Raw genomic sequence first — 22,588 nt, 5'->3', positions numbered from 1 at the left:
CTGCTGAGACAGGTGCCCGGGTCTCCCCTCTGGCGTGCCTCAGTTTATCCCTCAAGGGATCGGGACCCGGGCGTCCAACTGTAGAGACCGGGGGAAGACTAGGGAGGCGGGATGACATGACGGGGTTCGTCCCTGCCCTCTCTCCCCTTGACACCCCACCAAGATTTTGCTGAGAGAAATGGCTTTTGTACCAGGTCATTCTTTATAATTAAACTCACAGTATCCACCCCCTCGAGCCGGCCCCGCCTCCTTCCTGGGGAGGCCACGCCCCCTCCCCGCCCGGGTTCTGGGCAAGCGGCCCGCATCGGCAGGGCGGTGCGCAGCGCAGCCGGGTCCGCCCCCCCGCCTGTCAATCTTCCTCGGTCGGCTCCGCCCCCAGAGCCTCGAGCATGCGCCGTCGGACCAGGGAGCGCCGCAGGTGCAGGCGGTAGTCGCCCAGCAGCAGCTCGTCGTGGCGCACCAGCGTGTGCTGGAGGCCGCGGGGGCTGAGCCCCGAGCGCAGCAGGCGCGAGCGTGTCTGGAAGTCGGAGACCGTGATGAGCCACCTGCAGGGGGCGGGGCCGAGGGCGGCAGAGAGAGGGTGGGGGCGTGGCCAGAAGTAATAACCGTGAATGCTGATGGAGGGGGTCGGGAGACGGAGGTTATGTAGGGAGGGGGCGGGGTCGTGATCATGCTTTCCCCGCCCCCTTTTGGCGGTCCAACAGGGTCTTCTGGGTCCCGTCACTCCGCCCCTAAATTCTCTATTTACTTATTATGGGCTAGAGACAGAAATTGAGAGGGGGGTCAGGGAGAGAGACAGACACCTGCAGCTCTGCTTCACTCGTGAAGTTTTCCCCCTGCCAGTGGGACCAGGAGCTTGAACCTGGGTCCTTGTGCACCGTAACCAGGTGCGGCACCGCCTGGCCTTCCCCTGAACCCTCTACCCGTACCCTCTCTCTCCAAGCTCAACTTGTACTCCGTCTTGTCTCCCTATGGGTCATTCAATACCCCATTCCTTCACGTAGCCTGGTTCTGTCCCATAATCGCGATCTGTGGAGGATCCACCTTTTCAAGTCGCTGCCCTGCCTCTCCACTGTGGTTCTGCCCAGTCTCGATGCTCCTGGACCCGCCCTAGACTGGACACACCTCGTTCCATGTCCATTTGGGTCCTTCTAACCTCGCTCCTACAGTGTACCCAGCCCATGCTGCACTCGCTCCTAGTTGTAGTCCCAGGAGTGGATGGTTCACTGCGGTCTTTCTCATCTCACTTGGCCCCGCCCCTCCACACTTTCCATTCGTCCCTGCAGCCTTTCATGTCCATCAGTCAGGCCCTGCTCTCTCTAGGCCCCGCCAATCATCTTCTATTGGCTCTCGTAGCCCCTTCTCTCACGTGTCAATGACACTCCGCCCTCCTTATATTCACTCTGGGCCCCGCCCCATGTCACCTCCTATTCGCTCCTGCAGCCTTGCCTCTCACGTCTATCAAACATACTACGCCCCCTCGCCATGCACACTCTAGGCTCCGCCCCACTGTGATTTTATTGGCTCCTGTAGCTCCGCCTCTCACGCCCACCAACCAAACCCCGCCCCTCCTGTTCACTCTAGGCCCCTCCCCTCATCAGCTCCCATTTGCTCCCGCAGCCCCTCCTCTCACATCCATCAAACAGGCCACGCCCCCTCAGCACCTTCATTCTAGGCTGCCACAGTGCTTTTGTAGCCCCGCCTCCCACGTCCATCAACAAGCCCCGCCTCTCTCACGTTTGGGCCACGCCCCCATCTACGGTCCTATTCGCTCATCCAGGTTCCGCCTCTTCACCACGCTCACCCTAGCCACGCCCCTCCGGGTAGCACAGGGTCCCGCCCCCGCCGCGGACTCACCGGTCCCGGCGCCCCGCAGTCCCGCAGATGACATTCATATTCTCAAAGCGGATGCTGCTCACACGCCCGCTCTCCATGGCCCCGGGCAACACGGCCTCCAGCGCCTCCAGCACCTCCAGGTGGGTAAGGTCCTCCTCGGGCTGGGAGAGGACAGACATAACGTGTGGGTTCAGAATCCCCCGCCTGGATGCCACGTGCAAGACCTACCAGAGCTCCAGGTGGCACTGAAACCCGGGATCCTGACTCTGGTAAGAGCACCGAGGTGGGGGGGGGTCGGGCGGTAGCGCAGCGGGTTAAGCACACATGGCGCAAAGCGCAAGGACCAGCATAAGGATCCTGGTTCGAGTGCCGGGCTCCCCACCTGCAGGGGAGTCGCTTCACAGGCGGTGAAACAGGTCTGCAGGTGTCTGTCTTTCTCTCCCCCTCTCTGTCTTCCCCTCCTCTCTCCCATTTCTCTCTGTCCTATCCAACAACGAACAACATCAACAACAACAATAATAAGCACAACAATAAGACAACAAGAGCAACAAAAGGGGGGGGTGGGAAAGGCCTCTAGGAACAGTGGGCTCATGGTGCAGACACCGAGCCCCAACAATAACCCTGGAGGCAAAAAAAAAAAAAAAAAAAAAAGCGCCGAGGATAGACAGCTCCCAGATAGAAAAGTATCTATGGTAAATCACTTTGTCTCAAAAAAGAAAGAAGGAAAGGAAGGAAGGAAGGAAGAAAGAAGGAAGGGAGGGAGGGAGGGAGGAAGGAAGGAAAGAAGAAAGGAAAGGAAAGGAAAGGAAAGGAAAGGAAAGGAAAGGAAAGGAAAGGAGAGGAAAGGAAAGGAAGAGGGGGCCGGCAGTAGCACACCAGGTTAAGCGTACATACTGCAAAACACAGGACGGGCGCGAAGATTCCGGTTTGAGCCCCCAGCTCCCCACCTGCAGGGGGGGTGGTCCCTTCATGGACGGTGAAGCAGGTCTGCAGGTGTCTATCTTTCCCACCCCTCTCTGTCTTTCCGTGCTCTCTCAATTTCTCTCTGTCTCATCCAACAGCAGCAGCAACATTAATAATAGCAATAAAAAACAGCAACAACAGCAATGGGAGGGAAAGGACGGCCTCCAGGAGCAGTAGATTTGCAGTCCAGGCACCAAGCCCCAGAGATAACCCTGGAGGCAAAAAAATATATATTGAAAAGAGGGGGGAAAGTTAATTGTCACCACTAAAATATGCCAAGAGGCAGTGACTGTTTGGCTTACTGGTCCACCAGTTTGGCCAACCTCGCCAGTCTACAAACTTTCCCCCAGACCTGTACTCCTCACCTCTTGGGGGCTTTGTAAGGATTTAAGTCTAGGCTTGGACCTGGGTGGTGTGCGTGGCAAAGCGGGCACCTTCCCAGGGGTTTGCCAGCCCTTCTCTAAGCTCTGTAAGGAATGACTGGCAGTCATGGGGGTGTTGTGGCCCTCACCGTGGTCTCCATGCACAGGCAGAGGGGCTGGGCAGGGGGCTGTGAGGGGAACTTCCGGATGCATGGGAGCTCGCGGTCCAATGCCTCATATTCTGCAATCACCTGGCGCAGGTACTGCTTCCTGCAGAGACAGAGGGTGAGCAGGCAGGGCAGGTACCTTTGAGGTCAGGGGTTGCTGTCTGAAGGGAAGGGGCTCTGAGATTGGAAGTCTGGGCTTGGGGGGGAGGGGCACTCACGAGGCTTTGATGGGCCTGCCCAGGTTCCAAGTTTGCATCTCCTCCTGAGTCTCCAGGTCCAGAAGTGTTCCTGGGGACAGAGAGCCCAGAGTCAGCTGTCCTGAGCACTTGCTGGACACAGTCCGGGGAGCATCTTGGAGTGCTACCCACCTGCCTCCCAGCTCCAGACTCCACCCTTCTCCATCTCTGGTCACCCAGCTGGGACTCAAAAAAAAAAAAAAAAAAAAACACTTCCACTTTGCCTGCCCGGCTCTGACTCTAGGGGGGCGCTAGAGGGAGGGAGGCTGTAAAGCTGGAGAAAGACGGAGGAAGCCCTGGTAACTAGCCATCCTGTGGATCACCTGCCCCAAACCTATCGCCACCACACACCCCTGACCAGTTGCTCTGCTGTCAGTGCTGGCTGGCGTCCCTTGTGTGATTTTCCACATGCTCAACCTTCTGCTTGGAACTTGACAGCTCTGAGGTCCAGGTTCCCCTACACACCTCCTCTCTCTCTCTCTCTCTCTCTCTCTCCCTCTCCCTCTCTCCCTCTCTCCTCTCTCTCTTTCTCTCTCTCTCTTTCCTTTTTTTTTTTTTTTTTTACCAGAGCACTGCTCTGGCTTATGGTGGTGAGGGGGATTGAACCTGGGACTTCGAAGCCTTGGGAATGAGAGTCTCTTTGCAGAACCATTATGCTATCTACCCTCACCTCCACACTCCACTCTCTCCACCTGTGTAACCGACAGCTAACAGTCCCTCCACTGTCCTGGAGGTTAAACATTTATTTGTTTGTTTGTTTGTTGATGAGCTAGAGAAACCAGATAGAGATAGACACATGCAATGCTGGGGATCGAACTTGGGGCCTCATGCAAGCCAGTCTAGCTCCTGTGCTCAGCACTCAGCCAGGAGATGAGTTTGCAGCCTCCTGGGCAGCTCCCGCGGCCCCGTGGCCAGGTCCTCACCCACAGTTGCAACAGCAGTGGCAGCATCACTTGGGAGATGTCGCCTTAAACAAGGACACCTGCCTTGCCACTTGGCCGGGGCAATAGTGGCGTGTCAGTGAACCAGCTTCAGGCACACTAGAGAGCATGGGACCTCAAGGTGGAGGGGACTCATGTCCTCAAATCATCTCATGGGGGCTGGGATGGCCCACCCCACCCAGGGCACCTATTTCCTGTCACATGAAAGAGAAATAAACTGCCTCCTTGGAGCTGCTGTGTTAGGGGAAAGGATTCTTGGTCACAGCAGTTCAGCTCCTCTGAGGGACAGACTTTCATGCCACTAATATCAGCCATGGTCACTTGTGATCATCAGGAGGGACCAGAACCACTCCTGGGGTCACAACAAAACAGTCCTACCCCCAAACACTTGGGACTAGACAGACACCCCGCTGGCTGCTCAGAGCTGACACTGCTGATTCCCCTAGTCAGTCCTTTCCTGCCTCCCAAGCTTAGTGACTTGCCTCCGTTCTCTGCCAACATCTGATCCCAGCAAAGCCGGCTTCCCCAAGTCCTCCTAGTCACCTAACAGCCTTCGCCAACTCTCCCCCACCAGGGCATTCCGTGACTAACGGTCTCCCTTGTCACAAGTCAGATCTTTTATAGTGCAAAGGATTTTTGTTGTCCTCACTGGGGCTTCAATGCTCCAGGCTGACTTTTTTTTTTTTTTTGATAGAAGACAAGACACAGACAGAAGGAGAGAGGAAAAGTAGTAAAGACACCGTAACACCAAAGCTTCCCCCAGTGTGGTGGGAGCCAGACTTGATTGAACCTGTAGAGAACAGAGCAGGTGAGCTATCACGCCTGCCAGGGAGAAAGAGAGAGAGAGAGAGAGAGAGAGAGAGGGCGGGCACATGCATATGTTGGAGATTATTGCTTCTAGGCCTGCTTCTTCATTCTTTTATTATTTGTTATTATCTTTATTCATTTATTGGATAGAGACAGCCAGAAATTGTGAGGAAGGGGGAGACAAAGAGGGAGAGAGTGACACCTGCAGTCCTGCTTCACCACTTGTGAAGCTTTCCTCCCACAGGTGGGGACCAGGGGCTCGAACCCAGGTCCTCGTGCATTGTAACATGTGCGCTCAACCAGGTGCGCCACCACCCGGCCCCAAGTCAGCCTCTTCATTCTGAGAGAGAGAGAGAAAGAGAGAGACCAGCATATGTGGAACTTGCCCTGCTGCGGCGGTGCTCCCACGTGGTGCTGGGGAGTGTAAGCCTAGTGTAAGGTGTGCGTTCTAGGAAACAAGTTATCTCCCTGCCCCTGTGATGGTGCTGAACACCCCTACCACCCCCCCCCACACACACACACACAGCCCACAACACCAGTCTTCAAAGTAACAGTCTCTCCAGCACAGCCAACTCCGCAATACCCACACACAGCCTTCGCCACCAGCTTGTAAAACTCCACTGGGGGCCGTGAGGAGTACAGACTGTCCATCACGGTTCTGCCCCAGGCGTGTTCCCAGCAGCCTCTGCTTCAGGACGTCTGCCCAGCTCAGAGGATACACCAGTAAGTCACTGCACACACACCCAGCCCCCCACCCCATGTCTGCTTCTCCCCATGGGGTGGTCCATGCATTTCAGCACCCCATACTTGCAAACCACAAGACTGGTCCCCAGGAAAAGCCCTCCTATGGTGCAGGCTGGTGTGTGTATGTGGTCTTGGCGGCTAGTTCTGTCCTCTTAACAACAACTACAAGTGTACAGTCCCTTTAAGAAAGCCCAGCACATTAAGCGCACTTGGTGCCTAGCTCAAGGACCAGTGTAAGGATCTGGGTTCGAGCCCCCGGCTCTCCACCTGTAGGGGAGTCGCTTCACAGGCGATGAAGCAGGTCTGCAGGTGTCTGTCTTTCTCTCCCCCTCTCTGTCTTCCCCTTCTCTCTCCATTTCTCTCTGTCCTATCCAACAACGATGAAATCAGTAACTACTACAACAATGAAAACCAACAAGGGCAACAAAAGGGAAAATAAATAAATAAAAATTCTTAAAAAGAAAAAAAGAAAAAAGAAAAGGAAGCCCAGCACATTCAACGGAGCTTTTTTTTTTTTTTTGCTTCCAAGATTATTACTGGGGCTAGGTGCTTGCACTATGAATCCACTTCTCCTGCGATCATTTTCCCCCCTATTTTCCTTGTTGCTGTTGTTATTGTTGTTGGATAGACCAGAGAGAAATGGAGAGAGGAGGAAGAGAAAGATAGACTCCTGCAGACCTGCTTCACCACTTGTGAAGTGACCCCTTTGTAGATTGGGAGCAGGGGGCTCGAACCCAGATCCTTGCACCTGTCCCTGCGCTTCACACTACGTGCACTTAACCAAGTGCATCACCGCCCAGCCTCTCAACAGCACTTTCCATGGCAGCCTACTGTGACTGTGTGGTTTAATAAATAATGAAACCAAAGTGCAGAGAGGCTGAGTGGCTTGCACCAGGACTGTACACAGCCCAAAGTGAGAGGACCGACATCTGGGCACCTAGGCCCAATGTCTGTGCTCTCAGCCTCCCCAGCCACTGCCCTGACCCTGCTCTGTGCAGACAACGAAGGCATTTGACAGATAAAGGAGTAGCAGTTGTCATGAAGAGCAACCGCCTTGAACTGAAATTTTTTAAAATTATTATTATTGCCATCAGGCTTATTGCTGAGGTTTGGGGCCAACACTATGAATCCACTATTCCCAGTGGCCTTTTTTTTTCCTTACATTTTTTTTTCTATTTTATTTGCTAAGACAGGGAGAAACTGAGAGGAGAGGTGGAGAGAGACAGAGAAGGAAAGAGAAAGATACCTGCAGGCCTGCTTCACAGCTCGTGGTACATCTCCCTTGCAAGTAGAGAGTGGGGGCTTGAACCTGGGTCCTTGCAGTTGGTAACATGAGCTCATAACTGTGTATGCCACTGCCTGGCTCTTTTTTTTGTTTGTTTGTGTTTGTTTTTTACATGGTCAGCGACCAAGGATATTTTGTGTCCATATGGCTGGCCACCTCTTCCCCAGCCCTAATTTTAAATGGACACCTTTAGAGAGGGGAGGGAGGAGAGGGCACACCTGGTTAAGCACACATAATATTAAGCACAAAGACCCACACAAGGATCCAGGTTCGAGCCCCCACTCTCCACCTGCAGAGGGAAAGCATCACAAATGATGAAGCAGGTCTGCAGGTGTCTGTCTGTCTGTCTCTCTCTCTCTAGCTCCCCCTTCCCTCTCAATTTCTGGCTGTCTCTATCCAATAAGTAAAGATAATAAAATTAAAAAGAGAGAGAGGTAATAAATTTTAAAAAAGAGAGAGGGAGACCGACTACACCACCACTCCACTGTCCACGTAGCTTCCATGATGCCCCCATGTGGAGCCCGGGCTTGGACACAAAGCCTGACATACCGTGAAGTGAGCATTCTGCCAAGTGAGCCATCTCCCAAATCTGGGATGAGATTTTTTTTTTTTTTCTGTCTCCAGGGTTATCTCTGGGGCTCAGTGCCTGCACTATGAATCCACTGCTTCTGACAGCCATATTTTCCATTTTATTGGGTAGAAGAGAGAAATTGAAAGAGGAGGGGAAGACAGAGAGGGAAGAGAGAAAGACAGACACCTGCAGACCTGCTTCCCCACAAGTGAAGCAAACCCCCTCCCCCGCAGGTGGAGAGCCAGGGGCTTGAACCCGGGTCCTTGAGCTTCCAACTATGCACTTAACCTGGTGCGCCACCGCTAGGGATGTGATTCTTTTTTTTCATTTTTTTTGATATTTATTTATTTTCCCTTTTGTCGCCCTTGTTGTTTTTGTTGTTGTAGCTATTATTGTTGTTGTTATTGATGTCGTCGTTGTTGGATAGGACAGAGAGAAATGGAGAGAGGAGGGGAAGACAGAGAGGGGGAAGAGAAAGACAGACACCTGCAGACCTGCTTCACCGCCTGTGAAGTGACTCCCCTGCAGGTGGGGAGCCAGGGGGCCCCAACAGGGATCCTCACGCCGGTCCTTGCGCTTCAAGCCACGTGCGCTTAACCCGTGGCACCACTGCCCGACTCCCGTGGTGTGTATTATATATATATATATATATATATATATATATATATATATATATATATATATATAATTTATTTATTTCCTTTTGTTGCCCTTGTTGTTTTATTGTTGTGGTTATTATTGTTGTCGTTGTTGTTGGATAGGACAGAGAGAAATAGAGAGAGGAGGGGAAGACAAGAGAGAGGGAGAGACAGACAGACACCTGCAGACCTGCTTCACCGCCTGTGAAGCGACTCCCCTGCAGGTGGGGAGCCGGGGGGCCCCAACAGGGATCCTCACGCCGGTCCTTGCGCTTCAAGCCACGTGCGCTTAACCCGTGGCACCACTGCCCGACTCCCGTGGTGTGTATTATATATATATAATTTATTTATTTCCTTTTGTTGCCCTTGTTGTTTTATTGTTGTGGTTATTATTGTTGTCGTTGTTGTTGGATAGGACAGAGAGAAATAGAGAGAGGAGGGGGAAGACAAGAGAGAGGGAGAGACAGACAGACACCTGCAGACCTGCTTCACCGCCTGTGAAGCGACTCCCCTGCAGGTGGGGAGCCGGGGGGCCCCAACAGGGATCCTCACGCCGGTCCTTGCGCTTCAAGCCACGTGCGCTTAACCCGTGGCACCACTGCCCGACTCCCGTGGTGTGTATTATATATATATATATATATATATATATATATATATATATATATATATATAATTTATTTATTTCCTTTTGTTGCCCTTGTTGTTTTATTGTTGTGGTTATTATTGTTGTCGTTGTTGTTGGATAGGACAGAGAGAAATAGAGAGAGGAGGGGAAGACAAGAGAGAGGGAGAGACAGACAGACACCTGCAGACCTGCTTCACCGCCTGTGAAGCGACTCCCCTGCAGGTGGGGAGCCAGGGGGCCCCAACAGGGATCCTCACGCCGGTCCTTGCGCTTCAAGCCACGTGCGCTTAACCCGTGGCACCACTGCCCGACTCCCGTGGTGTGTATTATATATATATATATATATATATATATATATATATATATATATATATATATATAATTTATTTATTTCCTTTTGTTGCCCTTGTTGTTTTATTGTTGTGGTTATTATTGTTGTCGTTGTTGTTGGATAGGACAGAGAGAAATGGAGAGAGGAGGGGAAGACAAGAGAGAGGGAGAGAAAGACAGACACCTGCAGACCTGCTTCACCGCCTGTGAAGCGACTCCCCTGCAGGTGGGGATCCAGGGATCCTTACACCGGTCCTTGTGCTTTGCGCCACCTGCGCTTAACCCGCTGCGCTACCGCCCGACTCCCGTGGTGTTTTTTTATATAGCAACATCGAGCAGCGCCGGTTTTTGCTTTGTTTTGTTTTTAGCAATCTCCTGCAGAATCTCTTCATCCCCGGGACTAAGGGGCACTTATCGGAACAGTGGATTATTAATTATTTGTGAGCTGAAGAGTCTTTTTTTTTACCCTCCCCGCTCCTGGATGGGCTGGTCACTTCAGTCACTAGGTCGAGGCAGAGCACGGGAGGCCCATGGTCTCTATAATGGCCTGTGTCCACACACCCGCAGCCAGACAAGCTCCCACAGTCATTGCTTCCACGGGATACAGGATGATGCCAGAGCTGGGCAGAGCTGGCACACCTACCGGGCATGAGACCCCAGGTGCGAGTGTCCGTGCCACAGGGAAACACCACAGCCGCGGACGGAGCTCCCAGGATGGCGGAGTGGTAGTGGAGCGCTTCTCCTCTCTCTGTTTCTCCTCTCTCCCGCCCTCTCTCTGAAATGAAAAGAATGAAAAAGTCAGCCCAGGGTTGGGAGCAATGTGCACACACAAGGGCCTGGCATCCTATTAAAAATAATCCTAAAAGGGTGGGGTAGATTGCATAATGGTTATGCAAAGAGACTTTCATGCGTGAGGCTCCAAGTCTCAGGTTCAACCCCCCCATACCACCATAAACCAGAGCTGAGCAGTGCTTTGGTAATAATAATAATAATAATAGCTATTATTGTTATTATTACCACTGTTTTATTAACACTGGGTTAAGCGCACATAGTGTGAAGTGCAAGGACCAGCACAATGATCCCAGTTCGAACCCCCGGCTCCCATCTGCAGGGGTTGGGTCAATTACAAGCAGTGAAGCAGGTCTGCAGGTGTCTGTCTTTCTCTCTGCCTCTCTATCTTCTCCTCCCCTCTCAATTTCTCTCTGTCCTATCCAACAAGAAAAAGAAAATGCTGCAGGAGCAGTGGATTCGTAGTTCAGGCATCGAGCCCCAGCAATAACCCTGGAGGTAATAATAATAATACAATAACAGTGGTCCAGGACACAGAGCAGTGCTTATACAGTCATGAGCTTGTAGGCATGAAGTCCTGAGTTCAGTCCCTGGTATCACATATTCCAGAGTGACACTCTGGTGTTCTCTCTAACTCTCTCTCTCCTTTCACTCAATACTAATAAAAGTCTTAAGGCTCCCAGGTCCCAGGTTCAATCCCCAGTACCACAGTAAGCCAGAGTTGAGCAGTAAGTACCCTGGTAAATCAACAACAACCAACAGGACAGTGAAACAGCATCTGTCTGTCCCTGTTGCCGGAACAGCACATAGCACTGAGTGGGTGCGTACAAAGACGCCTGCAAAGAAGAGCTCCTTGGTCAGTGACATCTGGAGATGATGCTCGGCACTGTGGCAATTATTTTGTGACTATGAGGTAAACAGACTGGTAGATCTTAGACTTCAAAGGCAGGGAAATAGAAATTGGAGGCCTTTATGACATCATTCTATACTTTTTAAAAAAAGACTTATTGGGGGTCGGGCGGTGGCACAGTGGGTTAAGCGCATGTGGCACAAAGTGCAAGGACTGGCGTAAGGATCCCGGTTCGAGCCCCCGGCTCCCCACCTGCAGGGGAGTCGCTTCACGGGCGGTGAAGCAGGTCTGCAGGTATCTGTCTTTCTCTCCCCCTCTCTGTCTTCCCCTCCTCTCTCCATTTCTTTCTGTCCTATCTAACAACAAACAACATCAACAATGGCAATAATAATAACCACAATGAGGCTACAACAACAAGGGCAACAAAAACAGGAAAAAATGGCCTCCAGGAGCGGTGGATTCATGGTGCAGGCACTGAGCCCAGCAATAACCCTGGAGGAAAAAAAAAATAGTCTTATTTATTTATGAGAGAGAGAGAGGATAGCAGCCAGAGCATCTCTTTGGCCCCTGCCGTGCCGGGCAGGAGCTTTTGCTTACAAATCCAATGCTCTTTCCACGGCACCACCTCCCAGGCTTCAACTTTCTTTTCTTTTTTTAAATATTTTATTTATTTATTTATTTATAGAAAGATAGGGCTTCAGCTTTCCACTGTGACTGGGTGGTAGTGGTGGGGGGTCACTTGGAAATGGGAAGTAGGGAGGAGGAGTGGCTTTGGGAGAAAAGACTGAACATCCAAGTGGGGGGGGGGGAGCAGGAGAGTGTGAGGGACCAGAGTCTGGATGGAGGTGGTGACCCTCAAAAGGTCCTGGGAAAGGAATCAATCTTTGTTCTAGATGATTGGGGAAGAGGGAGGCAGTGGGAGGACGGGGGAAGTATACTTGGAGGTCCACTGGAGCTTGGTCCGTTCAAAGTCTGGGTCAAGGGTCAGGGAGATCACTTAGCTATTTATTATCCCATAGAGCACCCACTTTCATGCCTGAGGCCTTCCCAAAGGCTGCAGATTCAAGTCCCCACACCACCTTATGCTAAAGCTGAGCTGAGCAGTGCTCTCTAGTGCTCCCCCATCCCCTCCGATGATGATGATGATGATGATGATGATGGTGGTGGTGGAATTAAATACCATGTTCCAGGCTGCTTTTTCACATAGAGGGAAAGGCACAGTAGAGTGGTCCAGGAGGTGGTAGAATGGATAAAGTGTTAGACTCTCAAACATGAGGTCCCGAGTTCAATCCCTGGCAGCACATATACCAGAGTGATGTCTGCTTCTTTCTCTCTCTTTTTCTTTTTGCCTCCAGGGGGATTGGTACCTGAACCATAGTTCCACTGCTCCTGTGGCCATTTTTTTTTTCCATATTTATTTATTTATTTATTTTGGATAGGACAGAGAGAAATTGAGAGGGGAAAGGGAAGATAGGAAGGGAAAGTGAAAGATAGACAACTGCAGGCCTGCTTCACTGCTTGTGAAGTGATCCCCCCATACAGGTGGGGAGCCGGGGGCTCGAACCCTGACCCTTGTGTGTATGCGTGTGGGGGGTCCTTGTGGTTTGTACTATGTGCGGTTAACTGGATGAGCCACTGCCTGGCCTCTGGTTCCTTCTCCTATCTTTCTCATTAATAAATAAAATCTTTAAAGAGAGAGAGAGGAGAGAGGACAAAAGAGATGGGGAAGATGCCGGAATACCAGAGCTTCCTCTGGTGCAAGGCACCAGCCATATAGTCCCAGAGCTCAAGCCTGGGCTGCAAACATGGCAAGGCAGACACCCTACCTGGTGAGCTCGCTCTCTGCTCCTCTCTTTTGACAGCATAAATGTTGTCTTTTGTTTGCTTTATTGTTATTATTATTTAAAAAGTCTGGACCAGCTATTTCTTCCTTCCTATCTCCACGTTGTCGTAGTCCTCTCTCTCTCTCTCTTTTAATCAGAGACTGCTGAGCTCAGGCTGATGGTGGTGCTGGGGATTGAATTTGGTGCCTCTAGCCTCAGGCATGAAAGTTGATTTGCATAACCATTATGCTATCTCTTAGCGTTTCTCCCCACATTTTAATTTATGTAGAATCCAGCTGCTTTTTGGTTTTGCTTTTTTTTTTTTTTTTTTAACAGTTTTTTTATCTTTATTTATTTTTTGGATAGAGACAGCCAGAAATTGAGAGGAAGGGGGAGATAGGGAGACAGAGAGACACCTGCAGCCCTGCTTCACCACTTGTGAAGCTTTCCCCGTGCAGGTGGGGACTGGGGGCTTGAACCTGGGTCCTTGCGCACTGTGACATGTGCACTCAACCAGGGGCACCACCACCCAGCCCCCTTTTTAACAATTTTTTAAAAATATTTTTATTCATTTATTTTCAGATAGAGACAGAGAAATTGAGAGGAAGGGGGATATAAAGAGGGAGAGAGAGTGGTCTGGGAAGTGGCACAGTAGATAAAGCATTTGGACTCTCAAGCATGAGGTCCTGAGTTCAATCCCCGGCAGCACATGTACCAGAGTGATGTCTGGTTCTTTCTCTCCTCCTTTCTCATTAATAAATAAAGTAGTAATCAATACATAAAATATTTTTTTAAAAGAGGGAGAGAGACAGAGAGGGAGACAGACATACAGACTCGCAGAGTACCTGCCTCCTTGCACAAGCCCAGCGGAGGGGGACAGAGCGGAGGGGGACAGAGCGGCTCCTCTCCCTGTACCCTGGGAAGGCGGCTGGGGGGCGTCTCAGGAACAGGCCGGGAAGAGCTGCGACTGGGCCACCCACCCCAGCTTCTCCTCCCCACCTCCTCCTCTGCCAGACGCCAGCGGGGGACCCCGGGGGCCTGAGACCACAGAGGCAACCGGGTGCCCCTGACCATGGAGACCCCTCTCTCTTCCCACTTGTTCAGCTCCTTCTGCTCACTGATTCTCCTGGCATCCCTCTCCCCACTTCTCTCACTCCCCCTGGAGTCCTCGGTCTCCCCCCATCTCTCGGTGCAGCCCCGCAGCCGCCGGCCCTCCCTCTCTCGGTGGCCCCTCTGCCCTGAGGTGTCTTCCCGTCTCTCTCCCCGTCTGGACGCCCCCCTTTCCCCGGATTTTTCAGCCCTCTTTCCCCCCTCTCCTTTGCCCTGGCCCCTCTCCCCTGGTGCCTGCTCCATCACTTCTTCTGTCCGACCCCCAGCCCCTCGGCACGCCCTGCCTTCATAACTCTCTTTCCGATCCTATCACCCCTTCTCCGTCTCCCCACCACCCTCCATTGCTTCCCAGTCAGCTTTTCCCTAGTCCCCATCGCTCTTCACTCATAGCTGCCTCTGGTGGGGTCCCTGCCCGCCCTTCCCGCTGTCATCCCTTCCCTGTTCCCACTAGCCCTGTGCTCATTCCTATCTCCCACAGAAACTGGCTAGACATAGGTCAGATTCAAACAAAGAGGGTTCTATGTGGGGGAGGGGACAGTGGAGCTGGTTGCCCAGGAGCCCCCAGAGAGGGGGGGAGGGGATAGGAGACCCTGGGTCTGAGGGAGGAATGTCTGTGATGGAGCAGTCATGAATATTTGGATATTGAATAATTGAATGAATTAATATATATTAATGGAGGGGGCCAGGCGGTGGAGCACCTGGTTAAGCACACACTTTACAGGGCACAAGGACCCAGGTTCAAGCCCCTGGCCCCCACCTGCAAGGGGGAAGCTTCACGAGTGGTGAAGCAGGGCTGTAGGTATCTCTCTGTCTCTCTCCCTCTATTTCCCCCACCCCTCTCAATTTCGCTCTGTCTCTATCCAATAGTAAGTAAATAAATATATTTTAAAAACAATTCTAGAAAATATTTATAACACAAAAAATTTACATTAATGGATAAATAGAAGAATATATATATATGTAGATGGCTGGATGAATGGATAGATATAAATAGATGAGTGAGTGGATGGTTGGTTGGTTGGATTAATGGATGGATAGAAGAGCAGATGTGTGAAGTGGATAAATGGATGCGTGGACAGATGGATATATGCATGCATAAATGGGAAAATGGATGGATGAGTGGATGGATGGATGGATATATGCATGCATAAATGGGAAAATGGATGGATGAGTGGATGCATGGATGGATGGATGAGTGAATGGATGGATGGATGGATGGATATATGCATGCATAAATGGGAAAATGGATGGATGAGCGGATGGATGGATAGATGGATGGATGGATGGATGGATGGATGGATGGATGGATGGATGGATGGATGGATATATGCATGCATAAATGGGAAAATGGATGGATGAGTGGATGGATGGATGGATGCATGGGAGGATAGATCAATGGTGGGATGGATGGATATGAATGTATAGGTGTTTGAGTGAGTGGGTAAGTTTTCACAAATACCTACACCACATACACATACGCCTGTAAAGAGAGGCAGGTTTACACCCAAAGGCACACATACAGGTGTAAGCACAGACCCGGCTCATCTCTGGGGTCTCCCGATGGAAAGACAAAGTGCTGAGAAGACAGACAAGCTGCCCTGCCAGGGCTGTGTGGCCCAGGAGGTGGGAAGCACACTGGCCAGGGCCTCACCCTCAGCCTCACCCACACCGTAGTGCTCACATCACTTCCGGAATAGAAGGAAATGCTGACTCAGGGATTTGCATCCTAGGCTGCATGCCAAGGCCAGGGACTGAGACAGGGATGGCTTGAGAGAGATGGTGTGAGGGTCAAGGCAGAGAGACCGGGGGGGGGGGGAGGGAGACAGAAAGAGAGGAACACAGAGAAATGGGGAGACAGAGCTAAATGGGGGGAGTAGAAAGGGAGAAATTGTTAAGAATGGAGCAAAGAAGTCCTGAACCACAGTTCTACTTGGGACTACTCAAAGACTGCGGCCATTTTGTTTTGTTTTCCACCTAGAGGACAAAGGAGGAGAGAGCTGCAGAGAGGCAGCGAGAACTAGGCTCAGAGAGGAGAAGGTAGTGGCCAGGGATTTGCAGTGTGGGCCTGACATTCCACTCCCAGTCCATGTTGACTTCTTGCTCAGTTTACAACGTTCTCTTCTCTGCCCTGTGTTGTCTTGTGAGGACCAGGAGTGACTAGGGGGAATGTGAGTCACAGCAACAGTGGGACACAGCCCCCCACTCACTCACTCAGCACACACAGCCTTCATTTCCCGGGCACCAGGCAGCGTGGGGTGAATCCTAAGCAGCCGCAGGTCTCATGGGGAAGGCAGACACACCAAAGCCCTGAATGCCTGAGGAGATGAAGACTTCATGGGGTGGAGAGCTGAAGGAGGAATCAGAGAAGGCTTCCTGAAGGAGGAGACATCTGAGTTTTGTCTAAGAGGGCACTTGGGCACTGGGAAAAAGGAGAGTCTGGAGCTGTATCTCAAGGACCTGGCATCACACGGGAACACTGCACAGGGGAAGCTTCACTGAGCGGTGCTGCTATTCACTCAGCACCTAACTGTTGTGCCTGGTTCCATGGCAGGCAGCAGCTGCACTGCCCTAGACAAAAACAAGTGCAGGGCCGGGTAGTGGGCGCACCTGGCTGAGCACACACACTCAGTGTGCAAGGACATGGGTTCAAGCCCCTGCTCCCCCACCTGCAGGGGGAAAGCTTCCCAAGTGGTGAAGCCTTGCTGCAGGTCTCTCTCTGTCTCTCTCTCTCTCCCTCCCTCCCTCCTTTTTTTTTTTTTTTTTTACCAGAGCATTGCTCAGCTCTGGCTTATGGTGGTAAGTAGGATTGAACCTGAGACTTTGGAGCCTCAGGCATGCAAGTCTCTTTGCAGAATCATTATGCTGTCTACCTCCATCACCCCTCTCCTTCTCTATCCTTCCCTCTCTATTTCTCTCTATCCAAAATTAATAAAGTTTTTTTTTAAAAAAAAAATGCTCCCTTCACAGAGCCAGGGCACTGTGCTCCCTCCTGCCTCAGGCTGTTCTTGCAGCTGGAGGCATTCCCCACCCCTCCTCACCCCTCCCACATCCTCACCTGGCTTAGGTCCATTCACTTCCTGAGCTTGGTGCAAACCTCCTCGTGTGACTTCCCTTAAAGTACCCTTGACTTACAGACAAGAAGGTTGTGTGGTGGGTAGAGTATCAGACGTGCAAAGCATGAGGTCCTGAGTTTGACTGCATGTGCGATATTGATGTTCTGTCCTCCCCTCTTCTCTCCTTTATTTATTTTATTTTTTTAATTTTTAAAAAATATTTATTTATTTATTTTCCCATTGGTTGCCTTTTTTTTTTCATTGTTGTAGTTATTGTTGGTGTTGTCGTTGTTAGATAGGACAGAGAGAAATGGAGAGAGGAGGGGGAGAGAAAGATAGACACCTGCAGACCTGCTTCACAGCCTGTGAAGCGACTCCCCTGCAGGTGGGGAGCCGGGGGCTCAAACCAGGATCCTTATGTCTGGTCCTGGCGCTTTGCACAATGTGTGCTTAACCCGCTGTGCTACCGCCTGACTCCCCCTTCTCTCCTTTAAAAAAAAAAGGTTTCAAAAAGAAAATGGGGAGGGTGGGGGAAATAGCATAATGGTTCTGCTAAAAGACTCTCATACCAGAGGCAAAAAAGTCCCGGGTTCAGTCCCCTGCACCACTATAAGCCAGAGCTGAGCAGTGCTCTAGGGGGGTGGGGGGTGGGGAGAAGAAAAGAAAATGGGGTGGGGGAAACAGCATAGTGGTCATGCAAAAAGATTTTCATGTCTGAGACTTAGAGGTCCCAGGTTCAAGCCTCAGCATCACCACAAGCCAAAACTGAGCAGAGCTCTGGTAATAAAGAAGCAAGAAAGAAAGAAAGAAAGAAAGAAAGAAAGAAATCAAATTATTAAGCAAGTTGCAGTGAAGAGAAAATACCTATACAGCTATACGGAGCTGGACTGTATTAGTCACAGAAGCTGTCAGTTTATGGTGTAGGCTTGTAAGGAAACCCACGTGATTCCAGTGCAGGGGTCAAGTGCACAGACAGCAGCTGGATAAACTAGTGCGGGGAGGCTCCAGGAGATTCACCTTAAAATTGCATGTGGAGAAGAGGCAAGCAAAACTTTTTTTCCCCAATAAAAAATATATATATATTTATGTGGGTGTCATTGAGAAAATGGGGGGGGGCGTGAACGACTCCCAGCCACCCCTGCTGGCTGCTGCAGTGACTTAAGTACCTCAGGACCTTCCCCAGAAATTTAATTTCCGCGGGCCTCAGCTGCACCCTCTATGAAATGGGAATACCATAATAATGGCATCCACCCCCTAAGGCTGAAGAGAAAATTAAATGAAGTGACGCTTTCAAAGCGCCCAGCCCAGAGCCTGCTCTCAGCGGGTGGCAATTATCATTAACTGCCATTAATAGTCCAGTAAGGGTTACTTGCTGCTTTGAAGAAATACGCATCAAACACCTACTTGGTGCCAGCCAGCGCTTTCCATCGACCCTTTATTGCTTTCAAACCTTCGGGATTCCTTCGGAAAGAGATGCATGCTTTGTTCTGTGTTAACGAGCCAGCTGGTGCTCAAAAGGTCACGGTGGCAGGGGTGCCCCGGAACGGGGCTGTGGGGCTGGGATTCCTGGCTTGGGGTGAATTCCAGGATCTGAGGATGGAAGGGGTTTGGGGGCTGAAGCTCAGAACCCCAGAAGCTGCGTCCTGGGGGGAAGAGGTGATTGGAGTTTCCCCAGGGAGAGAAGAAGGGCTAGGGCGCCCGGACACCTGGGTCCAGGGGTTCCTGCTTGGAAGCAGTGCAGGACTCCGTAGGTGTCTGGACCCCAGGTTCCCGGTGTGTGTGTGTGTGTGTGTGTGTATGTGTGTGTGTGTGTGTGTGTGTGTGTGTGTGTTGGGGGCCGGAGAGAGGCGTGACAGTAGCTCTGGGAACCCACCGCCGTGGATGCACTGGGTCTCCGGCCGGGACCCGGGTTTGCACCCTCCTTGCCCGCTGTGGCCGCGCGAGGTCTGCTGCAGGCGCAGGTTGGGAGGGGAGGCGGGAGGGGTGCGGGGGGAGGAGCCGCGGACCTGCGACAGGGGCGAGGGGAGGAGCCGAGCCGGTACCGCGGCGGGCGCTCGGGGCTGCGGCGGCGGCGGCGGCGGCTCCGGGTGAGTCCGCTCCTCCCCTCCCCCTCCCCAGACCCCCTCCCCAGCCCGATCCTGGGGGGCGGCCCTGGCGCGTGGGGGGGCGGGGGGGCAGAGGCACGCGGGTCTCGGTCCCCAGAGCGGGAGAGCTGTAGCGCTCACTGCACCCCCCACCCCCGGGAGGGGCGCCTAACCTTGGAAGACGGGGTCCAAAGCACCTGGGCGGACCCCAACCTTCGCCCACCGACTCCCTGGGGCGTGGGGGTCATTTGCCCACCACATGGGCCCTAGAGACTTTAGACTCCGCGACCTCTGGAGGTCCTGAACCTTCCTCTCCCCTGCAGCGCCTTGCGACCCTGGCATCTCTTACCTCCTCCTCCTCCCCCCCATCCCCATCCTCTCTGCAGCTTGGAGAGGCATTGAGGACTTCAACTCCCAGCAGCCCCTGCCGCGCCGGGCCTATAAAGCCACAGCGGCGCGAGCGCAAGGCCTTTCGGGAGTTGTGGTCTCCATGCTTCACGGGCACTGGGGGCCTGGAGGTGGGAGGGGGTGGTTGGCCCTTCCGGGGGTCGCCCGGGGTCAAGCAGCTGGTCGGAGTAAGGCAGAATGTGAGGCTCACCCTGGGCTTTCTGTCCCGGCTGCGGCCTCAGTTCCGGCACCCGTTCTCACCACCTGGCGAGTGGGGACCGGTCCGCAGCCCCTTGTCCGCCCTGCAACCCCCATGGGCTGCCGCCAGCCGCCGCCTCGGCTGCCATCCAGGACTCGGCGGGGATAAGCGCAGGTGAGTCTGACCCTGCACGTCTCAGGTCTGGGCCTTCCTTCCTGCAGCACCCGCACGGCACCTGTCCACCTGTGAGCCTCGCTCTGTCTGTCCCTCATTTCCCGACCCTCCCTCCCTCCAGTGCGTCCTGGTGTCTCGAGGCTCCAGGCCATGTGTGGCTGCCCCTCCTCCAACAGACAGACAGACAGAAAAGACATTCACCCGTTTCCTGGGCCCCCCTCTCATTTATGCTCCCACCAGCACCCCCACTCCCCACTCCTTCCTTCTGCACCCTGCTCTGATTCCTTCTCTCCATCCCTGAGCCCCGCCCTTACCTGGCTTCCTGTGCTGTATTCCCGCCCACCTCCACCGCTGCTCGGGTCCCTGCTGCTTTCTGCATGGGATTTCTGTCCACACTCCCACCTGGCCCCTTCCCCAGTCTCCACCCTTCCCTTCCATGCTGTCTGTCTATCCATCTGGCGCTCTCCTCCAGGAACCGGCGGCCCTTCCCCGTTATCTCCCCTGCCTTCATCTTTTTTCTCTCCCCACCAGTCCCTCCCCAAACTCTCCAGCCCGCCCCAAGCTCCCACAACACAGAACCCTCTCCAGCCCTGCTGCCCGCCCCTCTCCTGGTCTCCGTGCGCCTCTGGCCTCCTAGTGGTTCTCTGGACCCTGGAAAGAAGCTCATGCTGTTTCCGCCACTGCACCTGCTTTTCCCCACTGCGGCCCCACTGCCTCTGTCTCCTAACTCACCCTGATCTCCTGTTTCTTTTTTTTTTTTACATCTTTTTTTTTTCATTTTTTTTTACAATGTTAAGTTTTTTATTTATTTTTTTATTGTTGTTATTGATGTCGTTGTTGGATAGGACAGAGAGAAATGGAGAGAGGAGGGGAAGACAGAGAGGCGGAGAGAAAGACAGACACCTGCAGACCTGCTTCACCACCTGTGAAGCGACTCCCCTGCAGGTGGGGAGCCAGGGGCTCCAACCGGCATCCTGAGGCTGGTCCTTGCGCTTTGCGCCACATGTGCTTAACCCGCTTAACCCACTGCGCTACCACCCGACTCCCGACCTCCTGTTTCTTTTAGGACACTTCCCGGAGTCTGTGAGCACTGTGTGTTTGTGTGTGCACAGCCTTGGTTGCTTATTTCCTTTTCATTGGATTGTGGCACCAGGAATCAGGGAGGGACGGATGCATGGGGTTTATTCCCTGCTGGCTCTGCAGCCGCTGGCATCCTGCCTGGCATATAGTTGGTGCTCCATGAATATCTGCTGGCTGGCCCCTTGTCTGTTACTCCTAGACCCCATTCTGGCCCCATCTGTACCCCGTAATCTCTGTTCCTGTCTGTCAGTTTGTCTTTTTATCTGTCTGTCCTTCCACTGTTCCTTCCACTGTCCCTTCCAGTCTCTCCTTGTCAGTTTGTCCCCTCCCCCTGCCTCCTTGTCCACTTGTGACCATCTTGGTCCCTCCTACTGTCCCTTTGTATCTTTGCCCCCAGTCTCTGTCCCTAGGTGCATCCTTCCTGCTCTCCCTCTTTCCGCCATCTGTCTTGCACCTCCTGGCCCGCTCATCCCCTGTGCTGGTCCCTCGCCCCGTCTACACTCTCCCATGTCCAGGACCCAGCTGCCACCATGTCTGGAGACTATGAGGATGACCTCTGCCGACGGGCCCTCATCTTGGTCTCAGAGCTCTGTGCGAGGGTGCGAGACTCGGACACCAGTGACCGGTGCCAGGAGTTTGACAACCTTCGGATCCGAGGCTACCCCAGGGGTCCAGATGCAGGTCAGCACCCCGGCCATCTCGGCCAGACTCTTGCCTCTGTGGCAGGGCAGACCCCCTCTGCCAGGAGAGACCCCACTCCCTCTGGGAGTCTCGCCTCCATCCTGCCTGCCAGAGATGGCTTACCTGGTGGGGCGCACCCTATACCCTGTGTGAAAACGTGGGTTCGAACCCCTTCTCCCAGCCACCACATGGGAGCACCATGAATGACAGGTGCTGTGGCGTTTCTCTTTCTCCCTGTCTCTCTCACTCCCTGTCTTTCTGTGTTAAAAATTAAAAGTGTAGGGAGTGGGGCAGTAGTGCAGCGGGTTAAGCACACATGGTGCAAAGCGCAAGGACTGGTGGAAGGATCCCGGTTCGAGCCCCCGGCTCCCCACCTGCAGGGGAGTCGCTTCACATGCGGTGAAGCAGGTCTGCAGGCGTCTGTCTTTCTCTTCCCCTCTCTGTTTTCCCCTTCTCTCTCCATTTCTCTCTGTCCTAGCCAACAACAATGACATCGATAACAACAACAACAATAATAACCACAGTGATAAAAACAAGGGTAACAAAAGGGGAAAAAAATTAAAAGTGTTGGGGCCAGGCACAAATTACTATGTGCAAGGATCCAGGTTCAAACCCCCCCCCCCCCCCCCCGTCGTCCATACCTGCAGGGAGGAAGCTTCCCAAGTGGTGAAGCAATGATGCAGGTGTGTCTCTGTCTCTCCTTTCACTCTTGACTTCTCTCTGTTTCTATCCAATAACTAATTTTTTAAAAAAAATTAGAGTAATTTTTTTAAAAAATAACAAAAAAAATGCTGAGGACTGCACCTGGCAAACACCAGTGGCTCGGCCCTGGGGCATAGCTGTGGGGGGATGG

The 22,588-nt window shown here is 52.7% G+C and overlaps 2 protein-coding genes across 4 annotated transcripts in view; one reads left to right on the top strand and one right to left on the bottom strand.

Annotated features, from left to right (window-relative positions):
• Nucleotides 1-183: 183 nt before the first annotated feature.
• C2H19orf81 (chromosome 2 C19orf81 homolog) lies at nt 184-14,210 on the bottom strand. Its single transcript, XM_060174934.1, has 6 exons — nt 13,813-14,210; nt 10,149-10,280; nt 3,547-3,616; nt 3,311-3,431; nt 1,858-1,997; nt 184-545 (listed from the first exon to the last, which is right to left on the bottom strand). The coding sequence occupies exons 1-6, from the start codon at nt 14,039-14,041 to the stop codon at nt 350-352; spliced, it is 888 nt and encodes a 295-aa protein (XP_060030917.1). The 5' UTR covers nt 14,042-14,210; the 3' UTR covers nt 184-349.
• SYT3 (synaptotagmin 3) overlaps nt 1,898-22,588 on the top strand; it is a 33,167-nt gene continuing 12,476 nt past the window's right edge. For all 3 annotated transcript variants that reach the window (XM_007531291.3, XM_016191801.2, XM_060174903.1), the window contains exons 1-3: nt 1,898-1,976; nt 19,844-19,974; nt 21,570-21,735. In XM_007531291.3, coding sequence (XP_007531353.1) covers nt 21,585-21,735 — 151 coding nt within the window. In that variant the 5' untranslated portion in view covers nt 1,898-1,976; nt 19,844-19,974; nt 21,570-21,584. The remainder of the gene's footprint in view (nt 1,977-19,843; nt 19,975-21,569; nt 21,736-22,588) is intronic.

The sequence above is a fragment of the Erinaceus europaeus genome, chromosome 2 (genome assembly GCF_950295315.1).
Source record: "Erinaceus europaeus chromosome 2, mEriEur2.1, whole genome shotgun sequence".
Classification (NCBI taxonomy): domain Eukaryota; kingdom Metazoa; phylum Chordata; class Mammalia; order Eulipotyphla; family Erinaceidae; genus Erinaceus; species Erinaceus europaeus.
This window is presented reverse-complemented; position numbering and strand designations above follow the sequence as displayed.